The sequence below is a fragment of the Anopheles gambiae genome, chromosome 3, assembly GCF_943734735.2.
Source record: "Anopheles gambiae chromosome 3, idAnoGambNW_F1_1, whole genome shotgun sequence".
Classification (NCBI taxonomy): Eukaryota; Metazoa; Arthropoda; class Insecta; order Diptera; family Culicidae; genus Anopheles; species Anopheles gambiae.
In genome coordinates, this window is record NC_064602.1 from 30,966,273 (window position 1) to 30,982,100 (window position 15,828).

Here is a 15,828-nt window from a genome sequence, read left to right on the forward strand (position 1 = left end):
GGCAGAACATTCCCGCTTGGACGGCAGCAGCGAGCGAGCCTCTATTTTGCTTTAATATCGAGATTCGTAGCGACCGACGCCTTTTTAATGTACATTCGAAGGAACACAAACACCCCTTACTGGACCGCACACTCCACCGCCGGATCAGAAGGAAAAAGTGTCACCGTAAATAAATGCTTTTGTCGCGGAAATAAATCGGCACACGACCGCACCCCCCCCCCCCCCCCCCTCCCCCAAAAGGCAGGAAGAACAAGTTAATGTTTGCGCCAAAGGCCCTCGCAGGGCAGATGATTATGCTGGACGCATGCATGTACCTTAACCATCGACAGCCGTGGGGTCGAATCGTCTTATCGCCTTGCCGGGCGTGCACAGAGACGCAAACATACGCCGGGAACTATTTAATTGAAATGCGCGAGCGGGCACAAAAAAGAAAAAAAAAGGAACGCATTTGCAGCTCACCCTGCCGGCTTTGGGCGAGCGATGTGGTGTGTGCAGGCGCGTTGATCTTTTACTTCCTGCTTAAGTTAAGCGGCTCATGGTGGTATTGGAGTGCGGCGTGTGCGTGCAAAAAGTACACAACTTCAACAAATGCTCTCTCGAACACGTTTTGATAGCGTTTGTTTTAATCTAAAATTAACAAAAACCGTTTACATATTTGAAAGAGACATTGCAGAATTCCGTGCCAAACATAAACCTTCATCTTTCTCTTATTTAAAAAAATAAAACATTGATACTTTTAGCTGGACCATCTCATCTTGAGCACATTAAGCGTGTTTCATCCTGCCCGCAAAACGGAAGCGCAGTGGCACAGACGCGGGGGTAAAAGGTTACCTTCATTACCATAACTCTTGTCCCTGTAATTATGCCGTTACGCAATGGACTCGCTTTTCGCTTGCATAAAAGAGTTCGATCGCGAATATTGGGGCACCAGAGAAGGCAGTGGTATGGTGTGCAATTGAATATTAATCGGTTTTGGAAATAGTTTTCTCCCCGAAAACTAGTTTCCATACACTTGCGTACACTAAATTACGCGCGGTTTACATCCCCCTCCCCTTGGGCCAAGAGATACTTCCTGCATCCGCAAAGGGACTACTCGCGGGAAGCTGAAATTAATGTGGAGATGCAGTGTGGTGGTGTTTCTTTTGCGTCTTGATATTCCTTACATTTCTTACTTTTTTGTTGTAACTGTGCGCGGTTCAGCGGGCAGGAATTATGCGCTGCATCGACAGCCGACCACCGGTTTATAATCGCGTGCCGGGAGAAGTCTAATTAGTCAACATTAATTGCTTCGCAGCAGCGAGAGAGACTCGCTCGGCAAGGTACTTGTTGTGCACAGAGGCTGAAAAACCTACGCAAGAGGCACTTGCTTCTTTGCTTGTCTGTTAAGTAATTTGTAAAAAGCTCGTTCCAGGAGAAAAATATTGCAGCAACAAAAGCTAACACTGCCACGGATAGGGACAGGGGATAGATGGAACAAATGCAAACTCGGTTTGGATTTGGAACTGGAGCTGAGATTTTAGTATCATTTTGATTCAGATTTAATGAATAGAACAAGAAGAAAATGTCCACGCACATTTTTAAGTACGAAATTGGAGAATCGATCTCACGACCTGCATTGCGTAAGTCCATAATGTTTAACACGACACTAAGACACAGTCGCCAGTACTCCATCGTAAGCAATTCGTTTTGTTGTACGTGTCAGAACCATTTTATTCATTTAAATCATGTTAAAACAAAAATTATACTTAATTTCGCTCTAATTTTTTTTATTTTTTATTATCTAATATATTTACCTCTTTACAATCTAATCCAAATAATCCAAATACAATCAAACGTGATCTTTGAGGAACACACTATAACCCGTTCCAAAACACCAAACAAATTCTTTCCCAATTATCATCTCAATTTACACATTCCCCGCTCCCTAAAGGCAAAGAAGGGACCGATAAGTAATTGGTGGCCGGGATGATGATCCCAGCAGAGGTTATCATCACGAAACAACCAGCCAGCCCCCAATAATAGTCTTCCCGCGCAACGCGGGGGGAAGAATTAACACGTTCTTGGGAGGTCCTACCAAAAAACATTTAAGCAGCGCGCAAAAAAGCTGCTTGTAATCGCTGTGCCGTAATCGTACGGACAACAATTTGCGCTCCAACAATTTGCCGTGCCCAAAGTCGGCGGATAGGGTTGTGGTGTGGTAATAAATTATGCCAAATAACAACAGCAAAAAAAAATCATCTTCTTTCTACACCACAACTGCTTGAGAGAAGGGTTTGATTCAATTTTTTTCCTTCTTCTCTTCTTTCGGGTCGTCCGATAACGCCGGCATCGGCAAAATTGATGATTGATAGTTTTCTCCAGCGGGAGAGCTTCCCTCCGATCGAGCCTACCGCGGTCCTCACACCGGTTGCCCGGTTTGCCCGCCCAGAAGGAAAATCAAACCAGATTAGAGAGAGCATCTAACCGAATGAGGTCAACCGGAATTTAATGATTTTTGATTCATCGGTTTGGTTTGATTCCAAACCGCGAAAAAGAAGCAAACAACAACCTCCTTTTGGGTTGTTGTTATTGTTGTGTATTCACCACCCGTTGCGTTAGCGCTAGCGGCACCACAGATAAGATGAATTTGAGATCATACTTTTCACGCCACTTCAGCACGGGTCATTGAAAATGTGTGCTATGTATATGTGTGTGTGTTTGTTTGTGCGGTACATAAACTCGGCAGATCCATCACGATGCGTTTGGGAATGCGATGCGTTCAAGGCAAAAAGCATTCCTCCAGCAGAGAAATATGCTGACGACCGAAAACGGCTAACCTTTGACCCCAACTCGTTATTCGGCCGTTTAGCTGCAACATTTCCACACAAACACACATATTTTCACACAAAAAGCTGCGTGTGTGTGTGTGTGTTTATTGCGAAAGTTGTCTCTCCTGTAGCGGGTTAAAGAGCAAGGATATGCAAAGTGAGCGAACGAGAGAGAGCGCAAGTATGCTCTTTTCCTTTGGGCTGGGTGTGTTGCGTCAACCTTCTAACATCTGTTCCGGAACCATAACAACGCGCGTTAGAAACGTACTCACACATCCAAACAAAATGACGATGAGAGCGGAAAAACCAGCGCCCTCTTGATTCTTACCTTTTCTTTTCCTTCTGTTGTGGTATATCGCCTCCTTGCCACAGTTGTCTTGTGTATATGGGTGTGTTTCAGCTGATTAATTCCCGTTCAAACGTCTCCTTCTGCTGGCTGTTGCTTTCAACGTTTTTTTTTTCTCTCGTGGTTCTTCGGCGTTCTTCGGTGGTCCGCTAACGTCGGAAACTGTGCATCACAAACACATGCACTGGTGTGGCCGCCGACGGTGCAGCACCGTTTTCTCCATGCGCGCTAAAAATATCCAGCGACATTCAAATCATCCTAGACACACACACGCACATTGCCTCCAATTTCTTCGGAGATGTTTTCCGTCACGGGTTAGCTTTCCACACCACACTTTGCGGAACAACTTTTGACACTTTTTTTCGTAATGCCGGGTCGGGTTTTTCACACCTTTCTTCCGGCGCATGGGCCGCCCCGAAGGAATGGAAAAAAGATTACTCGCTCATCAGTAGGTGTGGAAAATAAGGTGGACCCACCCTTATTTTTCAGGTGTTTTACGGCAGTTTTCCTTGCTCACTTTTCCCGAATGACTCAATCAGCAGCACCCATGCACAGCTACCGGGAGAAACTATTTTCGCCACTTGGGTGAATTTTCACCCGCCACAATCACTCACGTTATAATATTTTCTATAGATTTTAGAGAAAATTCTACCTTGTTATGGATTTTTTTTCTAACACACAAAACACGCTCTCCCTTTTCTTTCCTCCTCTTGCTCGTGCACCTCTATGCACAGAGACATACACGCATACACAGAATCACAAGAACGCACACACACTCACTCTCTCTCTCTCTTTCCTTTTCTCTATCGTATCACATCCGATTGGTACTGTTAGAAGAACGATACTGTAAAGAAAGGTATGAAATGATTAAAATTCCACAATTCCACTGTGCTCCTTGGATTGCTTCTCGTCCAGGGTTCAAGGATGTCAAGATGCGCTGATGTACGACGCTTGCTTTCCCACAATCTCCCATTAGGTGAGGCAGCGCTCTTCCTTTTCCACTGAGAATAATATTCTCATTTTCGTTCTACCAAAAACTTCACATTTTCAACTCATTTTCATGGCAAGAAATGTTGGAAGGAATCCAAAAAAAATACCAGCGAGGTCAAAATCAATAGCACTGCATTTGCTTTCGGCAAAACATACACCCAACACCGATTGTACGCGCACTGCCACAGTGGAAGCAAAACTAGTTAAAGGCCTTCTTTACGATTATTTTGCCCTTTTGGTCCTTTTTCTAGAGTTTTTTTTCTTTTCGATTTAAGACAAGTTGCCGTGCTGAAGCTTGTCTCCGACTGTCTGCGTTGAAAATATTTACACAGCTCGCACCGAAACACCACAATCGAGCACAATATGTGTATCACACGACCGACAGCATATTTCTCCAACACCACCTCTGCACGTGCGTGAAGGTTTCGAAGCATAAGTTCGAGCATATAAGCAGCAGCAGCAGCATCGGCAGCTTGTGCATGTGTATTAGAACGTCCACTGGAAAATGGCTTCACCCCGGGCAGTGTAAGGGGAGGGAAAACGAAACGAGATTGCTTTTGGGCAATTTAACACCAGCGCTGTGCGCTTATTTCACAACACTTACAAGCACCGTCGTTGTCAGGAAAGGAACACTGGAACACACAAAACACTGCTTCAGCAGCTCAACATTTGCTGCCCGTGCTGAACTGCTGCGGAACTGAAAACAAAACTGTGTTTGGCGTTGTGTAGGGACCGACGGACCGCAGACGCGCACGTCCGTTCGCTTCGGTTGCTAGAAAAATATTGAAAAAATAAATAAATCTCCCAAACGGCCGAACGACGGTCCGGGAAAAGGGAAACGTCAAAAAAGGGCTTCGTTGAGTTTGGTTTTGAACGAACGCTTCGCATGCCAAGGTATGTAGAGGAAATGGGTAGTGTAAAAGGCCTTTTGGATTGAATTTGAACGTTCGACGGAATGGCGAAATAAATGTAGAAAAAACAAGGAAAAATAGGTTGTAATTCATCAAAATTTAGAGAAACACGTTCTAATATGACACGATAAGGAGTTTTCATTATTTTTTCAATAACTTCTTTCAAATCCACGTTTTTTAAAAACAGCCCTTTTTAACGAACATTTTAAACATACCTTCAAGCAAGCAGATAGAAATAAAACAAATATTTATGGATAATTAACAACGTTTTAACCGATTTGTTATACTAAAAACAATTATCTAACAGTACACGTGCAAAAACTCTTTGATTTTCTTTAAATACGATAAAATTTAAACGCTTTTTTTGAATCCCACATGTTCCGACAGTTTCGTCGAGAGTGACATTTTTTTATCCGACACAGCTGTCAGTTTGCTGTTTTGTTTATCATAACAAATCGATCGATGGTGCAGAATTCCTCTTCCTACAAAGTTCTCCAAGCATTCTGTGTTTTTCATTGCTATTTTAACGCAAAACATATGATTCCCAAATGTTGACTGTATTCTACAAGGAAGCACAACCGTCAACCAGCTTCATATAGCCAACATGAAGCTGAAAACGCTCTTCTTCCGGCTGCTGCTTAGCATTGTTTCGTTGGTTGTGTTTAATGAGTTTGTTGTTTACTACGTTGTGCTGTTAAAAGTGCGTTCTCGCTCAAGTGTGAAGATTAGTAGGGCGGATTAGCGCACGATCTAAACCTCATTCGCTTCCCATTTCAGTGTCAATGGCCTTCCAAGCCTGTCGCGGTGAATGGGCTCGAGCCCGTGAGCGTGATGCTGCTGGCCGACACGCACCTGCTCGGTCCGGTGCGGGGCCACTGGTTCGACAAGCTGCGCCGTGAGTGGCAAATGCACCGAGCGTTCCAGTCGGCCATCACGCTCTTCCAGCCGGAAGCCATCTTCATCCTCGGGGATGTGTTCGACGAAGGCAACTGGGTGAATCAGAAAGAGTTCGACATCTACGTCGACCGGTTCCGCAAGCTATTTCACACTCCGCGCGGCGTCGCGTTGCACAGCATCGTGGGCAATCATGACATAGGCTTCCACTACGCCACGCGCCCCAATCTGGTGCAACGGTTCGGGGAAAAGTTCAACAATACGGGCGTATCGCTGATCAGCATGCGGGGGGTTCATTTTGTGGCGATTAACTCGATCGCCATGGAGGGCGACGGGTGCTATCTGTGCGAGAAGGCGGAGAGGGAGCTGAAGTCGATCGAGACAATCTTCAAGTGCGGGAAAGGCATCGGGCAGTGCAAGGATGTGGCCAAGCTGGAGGAGTACAGCCGGCCGATCGTGCTGCAGCACTTCCCGATGTACCGCGAGTCGGACAAGGAGTGCCAGGAGCACGATTCGCCCGAGGTGGACCTGTACCGGGAGCGGTGGGAAGTGCTGTCGAAGGAGTCGACGGATCTGATTGGGGATCTGCTCAATCCACGGCTTGCGTTCAGTGGCCATTCGCACCACTACTGCCATATGGTGCAGAATCGGCTCAAGATCGAAGAGTACACGCTGCCGTCGTTCAGCTGGCGCAACAAAAACAATCCCAGCTTTATGTTGGTGAGTATTGGTGGGATTCTTTTTTTCATTTTATGCACTTAATTGGTACATTTTTTTGTTATTTGCAGGCACGCATATCACTGAAAGAGTACACTGTTTCACGCTGCCGTATGCCGGAGGAGAACACCATCGTAACGATATACCTCGTCGGAGGTATTTTAATACTGCTCGGGTCGGTGTTCAAGCTGGGCGGCTTTCTCGGGCAGCTCGGATCGTTTCTTTGCCGCGGTCGCAAGGATTACAAAAAACTTACCAAATAATAAGTACAGCGCATCATAGCCGATAAGGAACGGAGACGGTAGAAGTAGAAATAAAGGACGATATTACAAAAAATGTTGTTTATTTTGCAATTCATGCATGATTTAACGTGCGTGTTGTATGAAATAATAGTATTAATATTAATTATACTCGTAAAACGACTTATTATTGCTTGATTTTATTTTACTTCTTTTAACTGTCGATTCAAATTTGGAACGCTGACGTCTCGGGAATTTGACACGATCTCACCAACACCAATGCAGGCTACATTCAGATCGTGTCAAAACGCCGAATGTAAACAATCGAATGCACCCCTTTTAAATCCTTTAATTAACAAAAAGAAAGGAAAAAGCTAGTCCAAATCGCAACTAAATGCATCCCGAATATACTCAAGAAAGTTTTTTTCGTGTATCATCTTGTTAAGTATTTTCTTTATAAGAGAAAAAGTGCCTTCACTGTGAGCCTGTTTGCTGGTGTCCGATAAGCTCGTACGGGCGATTGCTTCTTCCAGTCGCTGTCAGTTTGGTTCGTTGTTCAGTGTTTATTGTTGGTGATAAGTAAACGTTCCGGTAAGTAGCGATAAAAACGCATTCTACACAAGTTTTAGACAATAATTTTAGCTCTTATCAGACGCCGAAGAAGCTAATCCGCTTGATAAGGTTGTAGGTTTTGGTGATATAATCCGCAAAAAATCGCTCGCCCCGCATGCCAAACAATCTTCCTTCGCAACCATTAGGAAGCTTCCCCTTTCAATCATTGAGGGGTCATTGACCGGCTGCACCGGATCGTTGGTTGTTTTGCGCTGTAACCCGAACCACCACCAGCTGTTGTTGTTGTTGCGTTGTTTACATTGCACGGTATGGCTCATTGGCGGAAGAAACACGAATGCAGGCATGCTGCACCGCACGGAAGGCAAATGGATGTAAATGGTGGCGAAACAATGCGTGCCGCTCGTTTTGGGGGCAACGGTGGCGTCTTTAATTTCAAGGTCAAACAAAGTCGCCTTGGATGGAAGCGTGCGAAATGGAGTTGCCGTACGATTCGCAGTAAAGGCAAGTTGTGCTAACGCTAACGCAATTTGGGGAAGCAAGACAGAGTGTGCTTGGAACGAATGTATTTTTATCACACTGATTGTGTGTTATCTCTTCCCGAGCAGCGACAGCATGAATAATTCATCCGCTGGAATGCGCTGGAAGAAGGATCCATTGCCAGAATCACCCATTGCAGCCCTTTTTCAGTCGAAGTATTCGGAATCAGTCCGTTTGATAACAACAAATCGGATTTGACCTACAAATACAGTCCCTTTGGAAGCTGATAAGAAGCCCGAAGCATAGCGCTGGGAGTAGGTCAACCCCGAGCAGCAGTTCGTTTTGTCCTTCGCGTTTAATTTCGCGCTTCCGAGCAGGCTGCCTTCCGCCGCGCCTTACGACAAGTGCATCAAGTGGTATCGGCTCGGGTGCTGCTTTGTAATTGCTGTGAGACTCTGCTCACCCTGACAGTCCATAAAACGGGCCGCGATCTTCACGCACACGGTCAGTCGGCTGTAGCGTGTCCATCCTTTGAGCCGCGTGTGCGCGTGTGTGGAGTCGTTTCGTCTTCGCTTTTGCGGGGTGCTTAAAGCCACAAACCAGTTCGCCAGCAAGGGTGCGTTTCGCGGTCCGTACACAAAGGTGGGGGTTGAAAAAAAAAATGGTGCGCAGTCGAGCAAAACTATGATAACATTGACCCGAATTCGGTATACGGCCAAACAGTTGCGTAGCGTGGTGGGTTTGCGCGAGCTGCAAGCTCATTCGGTCAGTTGGTGGTGTCCTGAGGCTGCGGTTGGAACTGTATCGAGTGCAGAGTGCAAATCGTAACTTCATTTGCAAAGCCCACTGTGTGTGTGTGTGTATGTGTCGTTGCTTTCAAATTTTGTTCCATTACAAACCAGTAGACCCACACCAAAGCAGGCTGTATTCCCAGAACGCGCAACGCCGTACTGTTTATTAGCGCCGTTTGTTGCGTGTCGTGTCCGTGACCCTAGTGTATCCGAAAAAAAGCAAAAACTAGGTCCCGAAAATTGGTGCCACAAACAGTGGCTAAATTGACGTTCGATGGCGTACGCACACACACACACGCCTAATTGAATTCCGTGCGAAGAGACACTCTCCGTCTCTGCGTTTGTGGCCTGCTGTTGCGTACGGGCGTCGCGCGTACACATGAATATCAATTCAAATCACATCCCCAGAACCAATGTCCTTCGGGAGTGAAGCGAACCGAACCGCCCCGAACTGTAGTCATCAATCTTAATAAACTTTGTGCCGGATTTAGCCCTCCGCCACCCACGCCCCCTCGCATCCACGCGGGACAGTAACGCGTGTGGCAGTTGCTTTGGGGGCATCGCCGCCGGAACTAATGTCATTATATTTCACTTACGCCGTATGTGTGTGTGTGTGTTTGTGTGCCTGTGGGCATGTATCTCAGAAGGGATGAAACCGATACGCGATACTGGATCGAACTGCTGGCCTTTTAGCCGCACGCAATCAATACACTTGAGCATGGTTCCCCATGTTTCCTGCCAACTAATCATGCGGTTTTTGTTGTTGTTGTTGCTTCATTTCTTTCTCTCCTTTCCCCTATTTTCAGCCCATTGCAAGATGCGTCTAATCATCCTCGACACGGCCGAGTACGTCGGCGAATGGTCGGCCAAGTACGTGATGAAGCGCATCAACGACTTCAAGCCCGGCCCGGATCGGTACTTTACGCTCGGCCTGCCGACCGGCTCGACCCCGCTCGGCATGTACCGGCACCTGATCAAGTTCCACCAGCAGGGGCGCATCTCGTTCAAGTACGTGAAAACGTTCAACATGGACGAGTACGTGGATTTGCCGCGGGACCACCCGGAAAGCTACCATTACTTTATGTGGCACAACTTTTTCAAACACATCGACATCGATCCGGAAAACGTGCACATCCTCGACGGTAATGCGCCCGATCTGGTGGCGGAGTGCGATGCGTTCGAGGAGAAGATTCGGGCGGCGGGTGGGATTGAGCTGTTCATCGGTGGCATCGGACCGGACGGGCACATTGCGTTTAACGAGCCGGGATCGTCGCTGGCGTCGAGGACGCGCGTGAAAACGCTCGCGCAGGACACACTGGAGGCGAATGCGCGCTTCTTTGGGAACGACATTAGCAAGGTGCCGAAGCAGGCGCTGACGGTCGGCGTGGCGACGGTGATGGATGCGCGCGAGGTGATGATCATGATACTGGGGTCGCACAAAGCGTTCGCCCTGTACAAGGCGATCGAGGAGGGCGTGAACCATATGTGGACGGTCAGCGCGTTCCAGCAGCATCCGCACACGATCATGATCTGCGACGAGGACGCGACGCTCGAGCTGCGGGTGAAAACGGTCAAGTATTTCAAGGTAAGTGTTTTTTGGCGATGGGAAATGTTGGGTAGAAGGTGGTTGGTTGGTAAAACGGTTGTGGTTTCAACATTTCCAAAGACAAACGCTGTACATAGCAAGCTTTATTACATTTGGACATACAGGATTAAATAGGATTTGGTTAAGGCTTTTCTTCTTCTTCTTCTCTGGTTGTGGTTATTTTTAATTGATAATATAACATTGTTTTCAACAATTTCTTCAAGTAGTTATTTGAAACATATAACTTGATTGTTATAATGTACATTATCTTTTTAAAATAGCACTTTTACAATCCCATTTGGATTTGGTTTACATTGGTAGTTAGACCATAAGTGCTTAACAAATCATTGGTGATGGCTACCTTTTGAATTTGGGTCTACATTCAACCCTCCCCCCAATTCGGTGCACTAATTCGGTTCATTTTCCCTTCACACGTGTGCCGGCACTTGGTCGTCGTCACTTTCCAGGCCCTAAGCAATGTGCACCACAAGTTGATCGAGGAGGACTCGGCGGACGTACGAAAGCTTAAGTAAGAGCGCAATGAGCCGACCGACGAATGATGCCGCATATACAAAAAACCCCTGCAAAAGAACAGTATTTTTTTCTACGTGTGTCCGTCTACTGGGAGGAGTGAAATATAATCGAATATTCTTTTGAAACAGCATGCAAAATGCTTCGATCGTCGTTTCTCTATTGTTTTGTAGGTACTCATGTGTGACAGAACATTGAAGGTTTGAAGGTGATAGAACGTGAGACTGATCAACTCGACCAGACAAACACATTCATCATGAATGTGTCACATTCTTGCTTCCCTATCGTTTGGACAGTACATTTATGCATTAAGATTGGACATGGGTGAAAAAAACATATATTTTTCTGCATTGGAGGTACACATGGGGCTCTCCACCATCAGTACAAAAACATCGGAATCGTTTCGGAAATCGGTCCTGTCTCTCCCATCCCTCTCATAAATTAGTTTGTGCTGTTTGTGGTCGGTTCACGTGTGGCTAACCAAGGTTGAAGGTGGAACTGCCCCCCAGGGAAGGGAGGGACAACATTATGGTTTTGAACACGACGCACACGTGTGTGTGTGTTGGGTTTTTTATGCACCGCAAACAACCCGGCTGCAGCAAATTTGCACATTGTTTTCTTATCTTTATCTTTTTGTTCTTTCATTCTTTATCCCCGATTGTCCCCACCACGTGTATTCCTCGGTGCGTCTAGGATTGCTACAAACTATCTGCCGACGGGCTTGAGCAGGCAACGCTGCGCAATTGAATCTCTCGACTAGTTCTCCCTCTAGCTCTCCCGTTGGCTAAATCTCCGCCCCGTAGAGAGGTCGTGTTCTATCCAATGATGCTGAAAGATAGTTTTGTTCCCTCACTAGTTCATGCTTTGTTGCTCCAATGGCACCTTTCGGTGCACATTTTGCCTTCTGCCAATGAAGCAAACCCAACCGGGTCCCGAAAGAAGATGAAGGTGTACGAGGTCCGACGCGATATGGTGCATGTGCTGCTGTGGTTTGGTGCTAATTCTCTTTGATGTCATTTCTTCCCCCCCAAATACATACACACACAGGGTCTGATGGACGTACACTCCAAGCTGATCGAGGATGATGCACCGAAGTAAACGCGATGCACTGCTGGCAAGATGGTGGGGATTTTGGGGAGCAAATTGATAACAAATTAGGTGGCTAGGAGGACTGCAATGTTGACAAAACCATATCTACCTTAGTATTGCGATGCGAATGGTGGCTTACGTCCGGTGGCAACGAACTCGAAGGATTGCTGAGTAGTGTTTGTGTGGGAAGCCAAGCCACAAACATGTTAACAGTAACGGTGCAATTTATTGTTATGTATAGTTGAACTTTTGTTTTATTATTATTTTCGTTTTATTGCTGTGTACTGTATTACTTCAGTGTTCTTTCCAAATCTCAAGCAGTGCTTTGCAAACACGTTTTTTTCACGATGAAAATAGAAAATAAAAGAATCGAATCAACTTTATGAAAGCAACAGGCAAGCGTTATTGTACCCAGAACTAGAACCAACTCTATTTGCCGTCGGGCAAGCAATGAGAGCGTGTTAATAATTTGCTCTGTGGTCGTAAAGTCTGTGCCGCCGAACAGTCTCACCATGCCGAACAGTCTTCTGCAGCGAATGGGTTCTGCATGCGTTCCTGTTAAAGCACCCCCTCGTCCGGGTGCTCGTAATTGACATTTCCTCGGGATCGTAAAACCGGGATCATTTATGGTGCTTTAAACTTCTCACCACTTTGCCAGTTGGAGTTCACTTGTCCAGTGTGCAGACGGGATCGAGCATGCTGCGGCTGATCATGGCCAGCAGAGCTTTGGGTAAGAGGGTGTGTGTTGGTGCGCTTGCATGCAGCATGAAATAAAACTTTCACCATTATCACGACACACACACACACACACGCATACGTCGAAAGTCACAGTTGGTAGCCTTTTTTTGGCGGGGGCCAAAAACAGCCATCCATCTACCGACCAAGGGCACTGGCAGGACGGTTTTATGCGAAGGGTAAGTTTATAGTTTTACATCATGGAAAGGAACCGCTTCCATGTTTAACTTCATTTTTAGACTTTAGCTTAGTGTTGTAAAAAAACAGGAATAAAAGGGTGGTACTTGGTTGGTGGTTGTGCTCCGATTAGCTTTAGTGCAGGGGATTGGCACGCCAAAGCTCGTCGGGGTATCGTTATGGTTTGATTTGCAGGAAAATGAACCCCACCCTGACTGTGGTAACAGTAGGGTTGGATCGTAAAACTTTCCAAAGGGCTTCATAAAAGCAACGTTCCCGTCGATACTGGCCAAGGTTGTGTGCGATGAAATGGAGCCAACGCTTTCGGGGGGGGGGGGGGGGTGTAATGCTGTGATTTGTTCGTTCTACGAGGCACTGGTGGTAAGTAGAGCGGTTAGTAACGATTTTTTTTGCTTCAAAAAGGTTAAGTTTATGTTTTATTCTTTAGATTACTAATGCAATTTCTTTGAATTTGCTATCCGTTTTATTTACCGCCTAAAAGTATGCTATGTAAATAAATATACTTCATTTCAACTCATCGCTAACCAGAACGCCTAGAAGTATGCAATGTGAACTTATGTTTTACGTTTTTTGATCAGATGATGCAGCCAAGTCATATTGATTCACTACTGAATTTTATATTTACATTTTATGCATGAAATAAAAATAAACCATATGAAAAACGGGTTTCTAAAATGTACCAGCAAGTATTTGAAAATTGTTTAAGCTTGAATGCATACATTTAGGCGCGCAAGGAAGCGAGATTTATAATGACGCCATAATTTGAACTACGAGTTGGTTATACACATTCCTTTTAAATACCAGTCCGAACACAATTGCTGCAAATATTTGCTACAATACGATCGGCAGCAATTACGTTCTGCTTTCTGTCACTATCTGCCGTTCGCATCGTCCAACAGAACACCTAGAAGGATACTAACGGACGAAGGTGCTAATTAAATCCTCACCGTGCTCCTGGTGCTTATTGCTCTGCGATGTTTCGTCGTACGTAAGCATCGAACCAAAGTACGATAACGTTTCGTTTCGGCACTCTTCACAGATCGAAGCGCAAGCAGGCGGTGAGCTAAAACCATAATTGCGGATGAGACAAATTAAGTTCATTCAACTTATCGCAAGCGAACGAGAGGACAGAAAATTGAGAAACATTTCGTTTTCCACACTTTCTTCCCTCCTACTTTAGGGCGCTCCATCTTAATCTTCAACCAATGTTCCGCTCGTCGACCTGCTTCTGTGTGGTGGTGTCTCCCAGAAAGAAATGCGCACCCACCGGAAGGGTGCCCTCTTGTTTAATCACATTAAAACTCCGGGGCAGAAGAAAGGCGCACGATAAAACACGGCACGATGGAAAGAAATGATGCGATAACTGTGGAAGGGGTTTCGCTGCAATGGGAAAGGGGTTTTTATCCGAAAAGGAAAATGTCTTCAACCTGTTGTTGCTGTTGTTGTTGAAAAAAGCGATCCGAGGGAGGGAAAAGAAACTTGAATCTCTGAGGGACGGCTAAAGTCTGAGTGAATTAGTTTTGCCAACGGTTCGTAAATAGATTGCACTTGCACGTGGGATCCGTTATGGGAAGCGAAATCCCTGCAGGATCGATGCACTTGCACAGTGCAAATCTTCCCGTACATGCACCGAATGGCAATCAAGCAACGGTTTGCCATTCTGGTCAAACCGAACCAATTGTAACACGAGCGCAAATAGAGAGAAAGTGAAAAGAAAAAAACCAATCACAACGAAAACATGGCCCAACATTACAACTTACAAAAAGTGTGCCACCGCTTCGATTAGGATTTTCCATCCCACACAACTCGCCCACACGCCACAGATAATGGAAAGCTTTACCGTGGCGCGGCGAAAGCGACTTACCAACACATCTCGAGATTCCGCGCCCGAGCCAATTGGCCGGAACAACACCCAATTAGGTTTTCGGTGTGGAAAGAGGGGATTTTCTTTTTCCAGCTCCAATCATTTATTTCGACGTTATCGATCCTCGCCCAAAATTGGGGGGGGGCACACGCACAGGAAAAAAAGTCCGAGGAAATAAATGAAGAAAGGTGCACGGTACGAATCGGAAATGAAATCGAAAAGCCGTAACAAATGGATTGGCGTAGGAGCAGAGGCGAACGGTTGGTAGCGTGGGGTATCGTTTTGTGAATTAAACCCCTTTTTCGATACGCGTGATGGAAGTAATTTGTTCTTTCGTTGTGCATTCGCTTTGTAGGAGTGGACGGAGAGGAAGGAGATGAAGTTGTAATTTTATTAGCTTTTGAGCAGTATATGATACGTGAAATGGAGCGAATGTTGTGAGTGAGTTGCATTGTATATGTCACATGTATGTTGGAATGGTTGCTTTCGTCGTGTTCTTTATAGTTTTTTTAATAAAATGTCTACTGTTTGAGTCTACTATAGCTACGCTTTTCTACTGTTTAATTCGATGTAATAAAATAATATATTTAAATAACCGTTATTAGGAACGATTATCCTCACCATTGCATACTTGTAGGCGCTATTAAATGGTGCCCTTTGACCTTTTTTCCCATTTCGCTATGTAAATTCGCTTGCATGCTTCCTTGCAAACATCTATCAGATGGTAATCCAACAAAGAAGAATGACCGATTTTTTCTTCCCCAAATGCATTTTCCATCTCTCCAGACATTCCTTGATTTTCACAAAGAAATTGCTCATCGCTATGGAAATCTCCCGCAAGAGGAAAACAAAATTCTATACCGTGGACCAAGGAGGAGCGTTTGTGTTCGTTTCCAATGCGAGGAAGCACAATTACCGTCGAACCGTTGCCCTCTGTGAGGATTTTTGGTGTTTCCCAACATTCAAAAGCAAACCGTTCTCCCCACGTCAAAGTTCACCCTCCGCCACGAGAGAACAAACGGATCAAGCGTTTTAAAATCCTTCGCAAATGAATGCTTGCTTCCCATTCCCCCCGAGATGG

The 15,828-nt window shown here is 45.6% G+C and overlaps 3 protein-coding genes across 13 annotated transcripts in view; 2 read left to right on the forward strand and 1 right to left on the reverse strand.

Moving 5' to 3' along the window:
- The window catches only part of LOC1280266 (GTPase-activating protein CdGAPr), a 78,839-nt gene extending 73,860 nt beyond the window's left edge, over positions 1-4,979 (reverse strand). Inside the window, exons 1-2 of the mRNA XM_061653440.1 lie at positions 4,748-4,979; positions 3,136-3,997 (exon numbers count right to left, since the gene is read on the reverse strand). The gene's annotated coding sequence lies outside the window, so the exon portion shown is untranslated. The remainder of the gene's footprint in view (positions 1-3,135; positions 3,998-4,747) is intronic.
- A 501-nt stretch (positions 4,980-5,480) lies between these two features.
- LOC1280267 (metallophosphoesterase 1 homolog) lies at positions 5,481-7,001 on the forward strand. The gene is made up of 3 exons (XM_320098.4): positions 5,481-5,754; positions 5,832-6,668; positions 6,737-7,001. Exons 1-3 carry the CDS (start codon positions 5,659-5,661, stop codon positions 6,926-6,928), a joined length of 1,125 nt encoding a protein of 374 aa, XP_320098.4. The 5' UTR covers positions 5,481-5,658; the 3' UTR covers positions 6,929-7,001.
- Positions 7,002-7,192: 191 nt separating this feature from the next.
- Positions 7,193-12,342, forward strand: LOC1280268 (glucosamine-6-phosphate isomerase). 11 transcript variants are annotated; one of them, XM_061657322.1, is made up of 3 exons: positions 7,193-7,495; positions 9,552-10,330; positions 10,798-12,342. In XM_061657322.1, exons 2-3 carry the CDS (start codon positions 9,563-9,565, stop codon positions 10,861-10,863), a joined length of 834 nt encoding a protein of 277 aa, XP_061513306.1. In that variant the 5' UTR covers positions 7,193-7,495; positions 9,552-9,562; the 3' UTR covers positions 10,864-12,342. The 11 variants fall into 11 exon arrangements, with proteins under 11 accessions (XP_061513306.1, XP_061513314.1, XP_061513310.1 ...); XM_061657330.1 differs by having other exon boundaries at positions 11,909-12,342; XM_061657326.1 differs by having other exon boundaries at positions 7,290-7,495; positions 11,555-12,342.
- Positions 12,343-15,828: the final 3,486 nt, after the last annotated feature.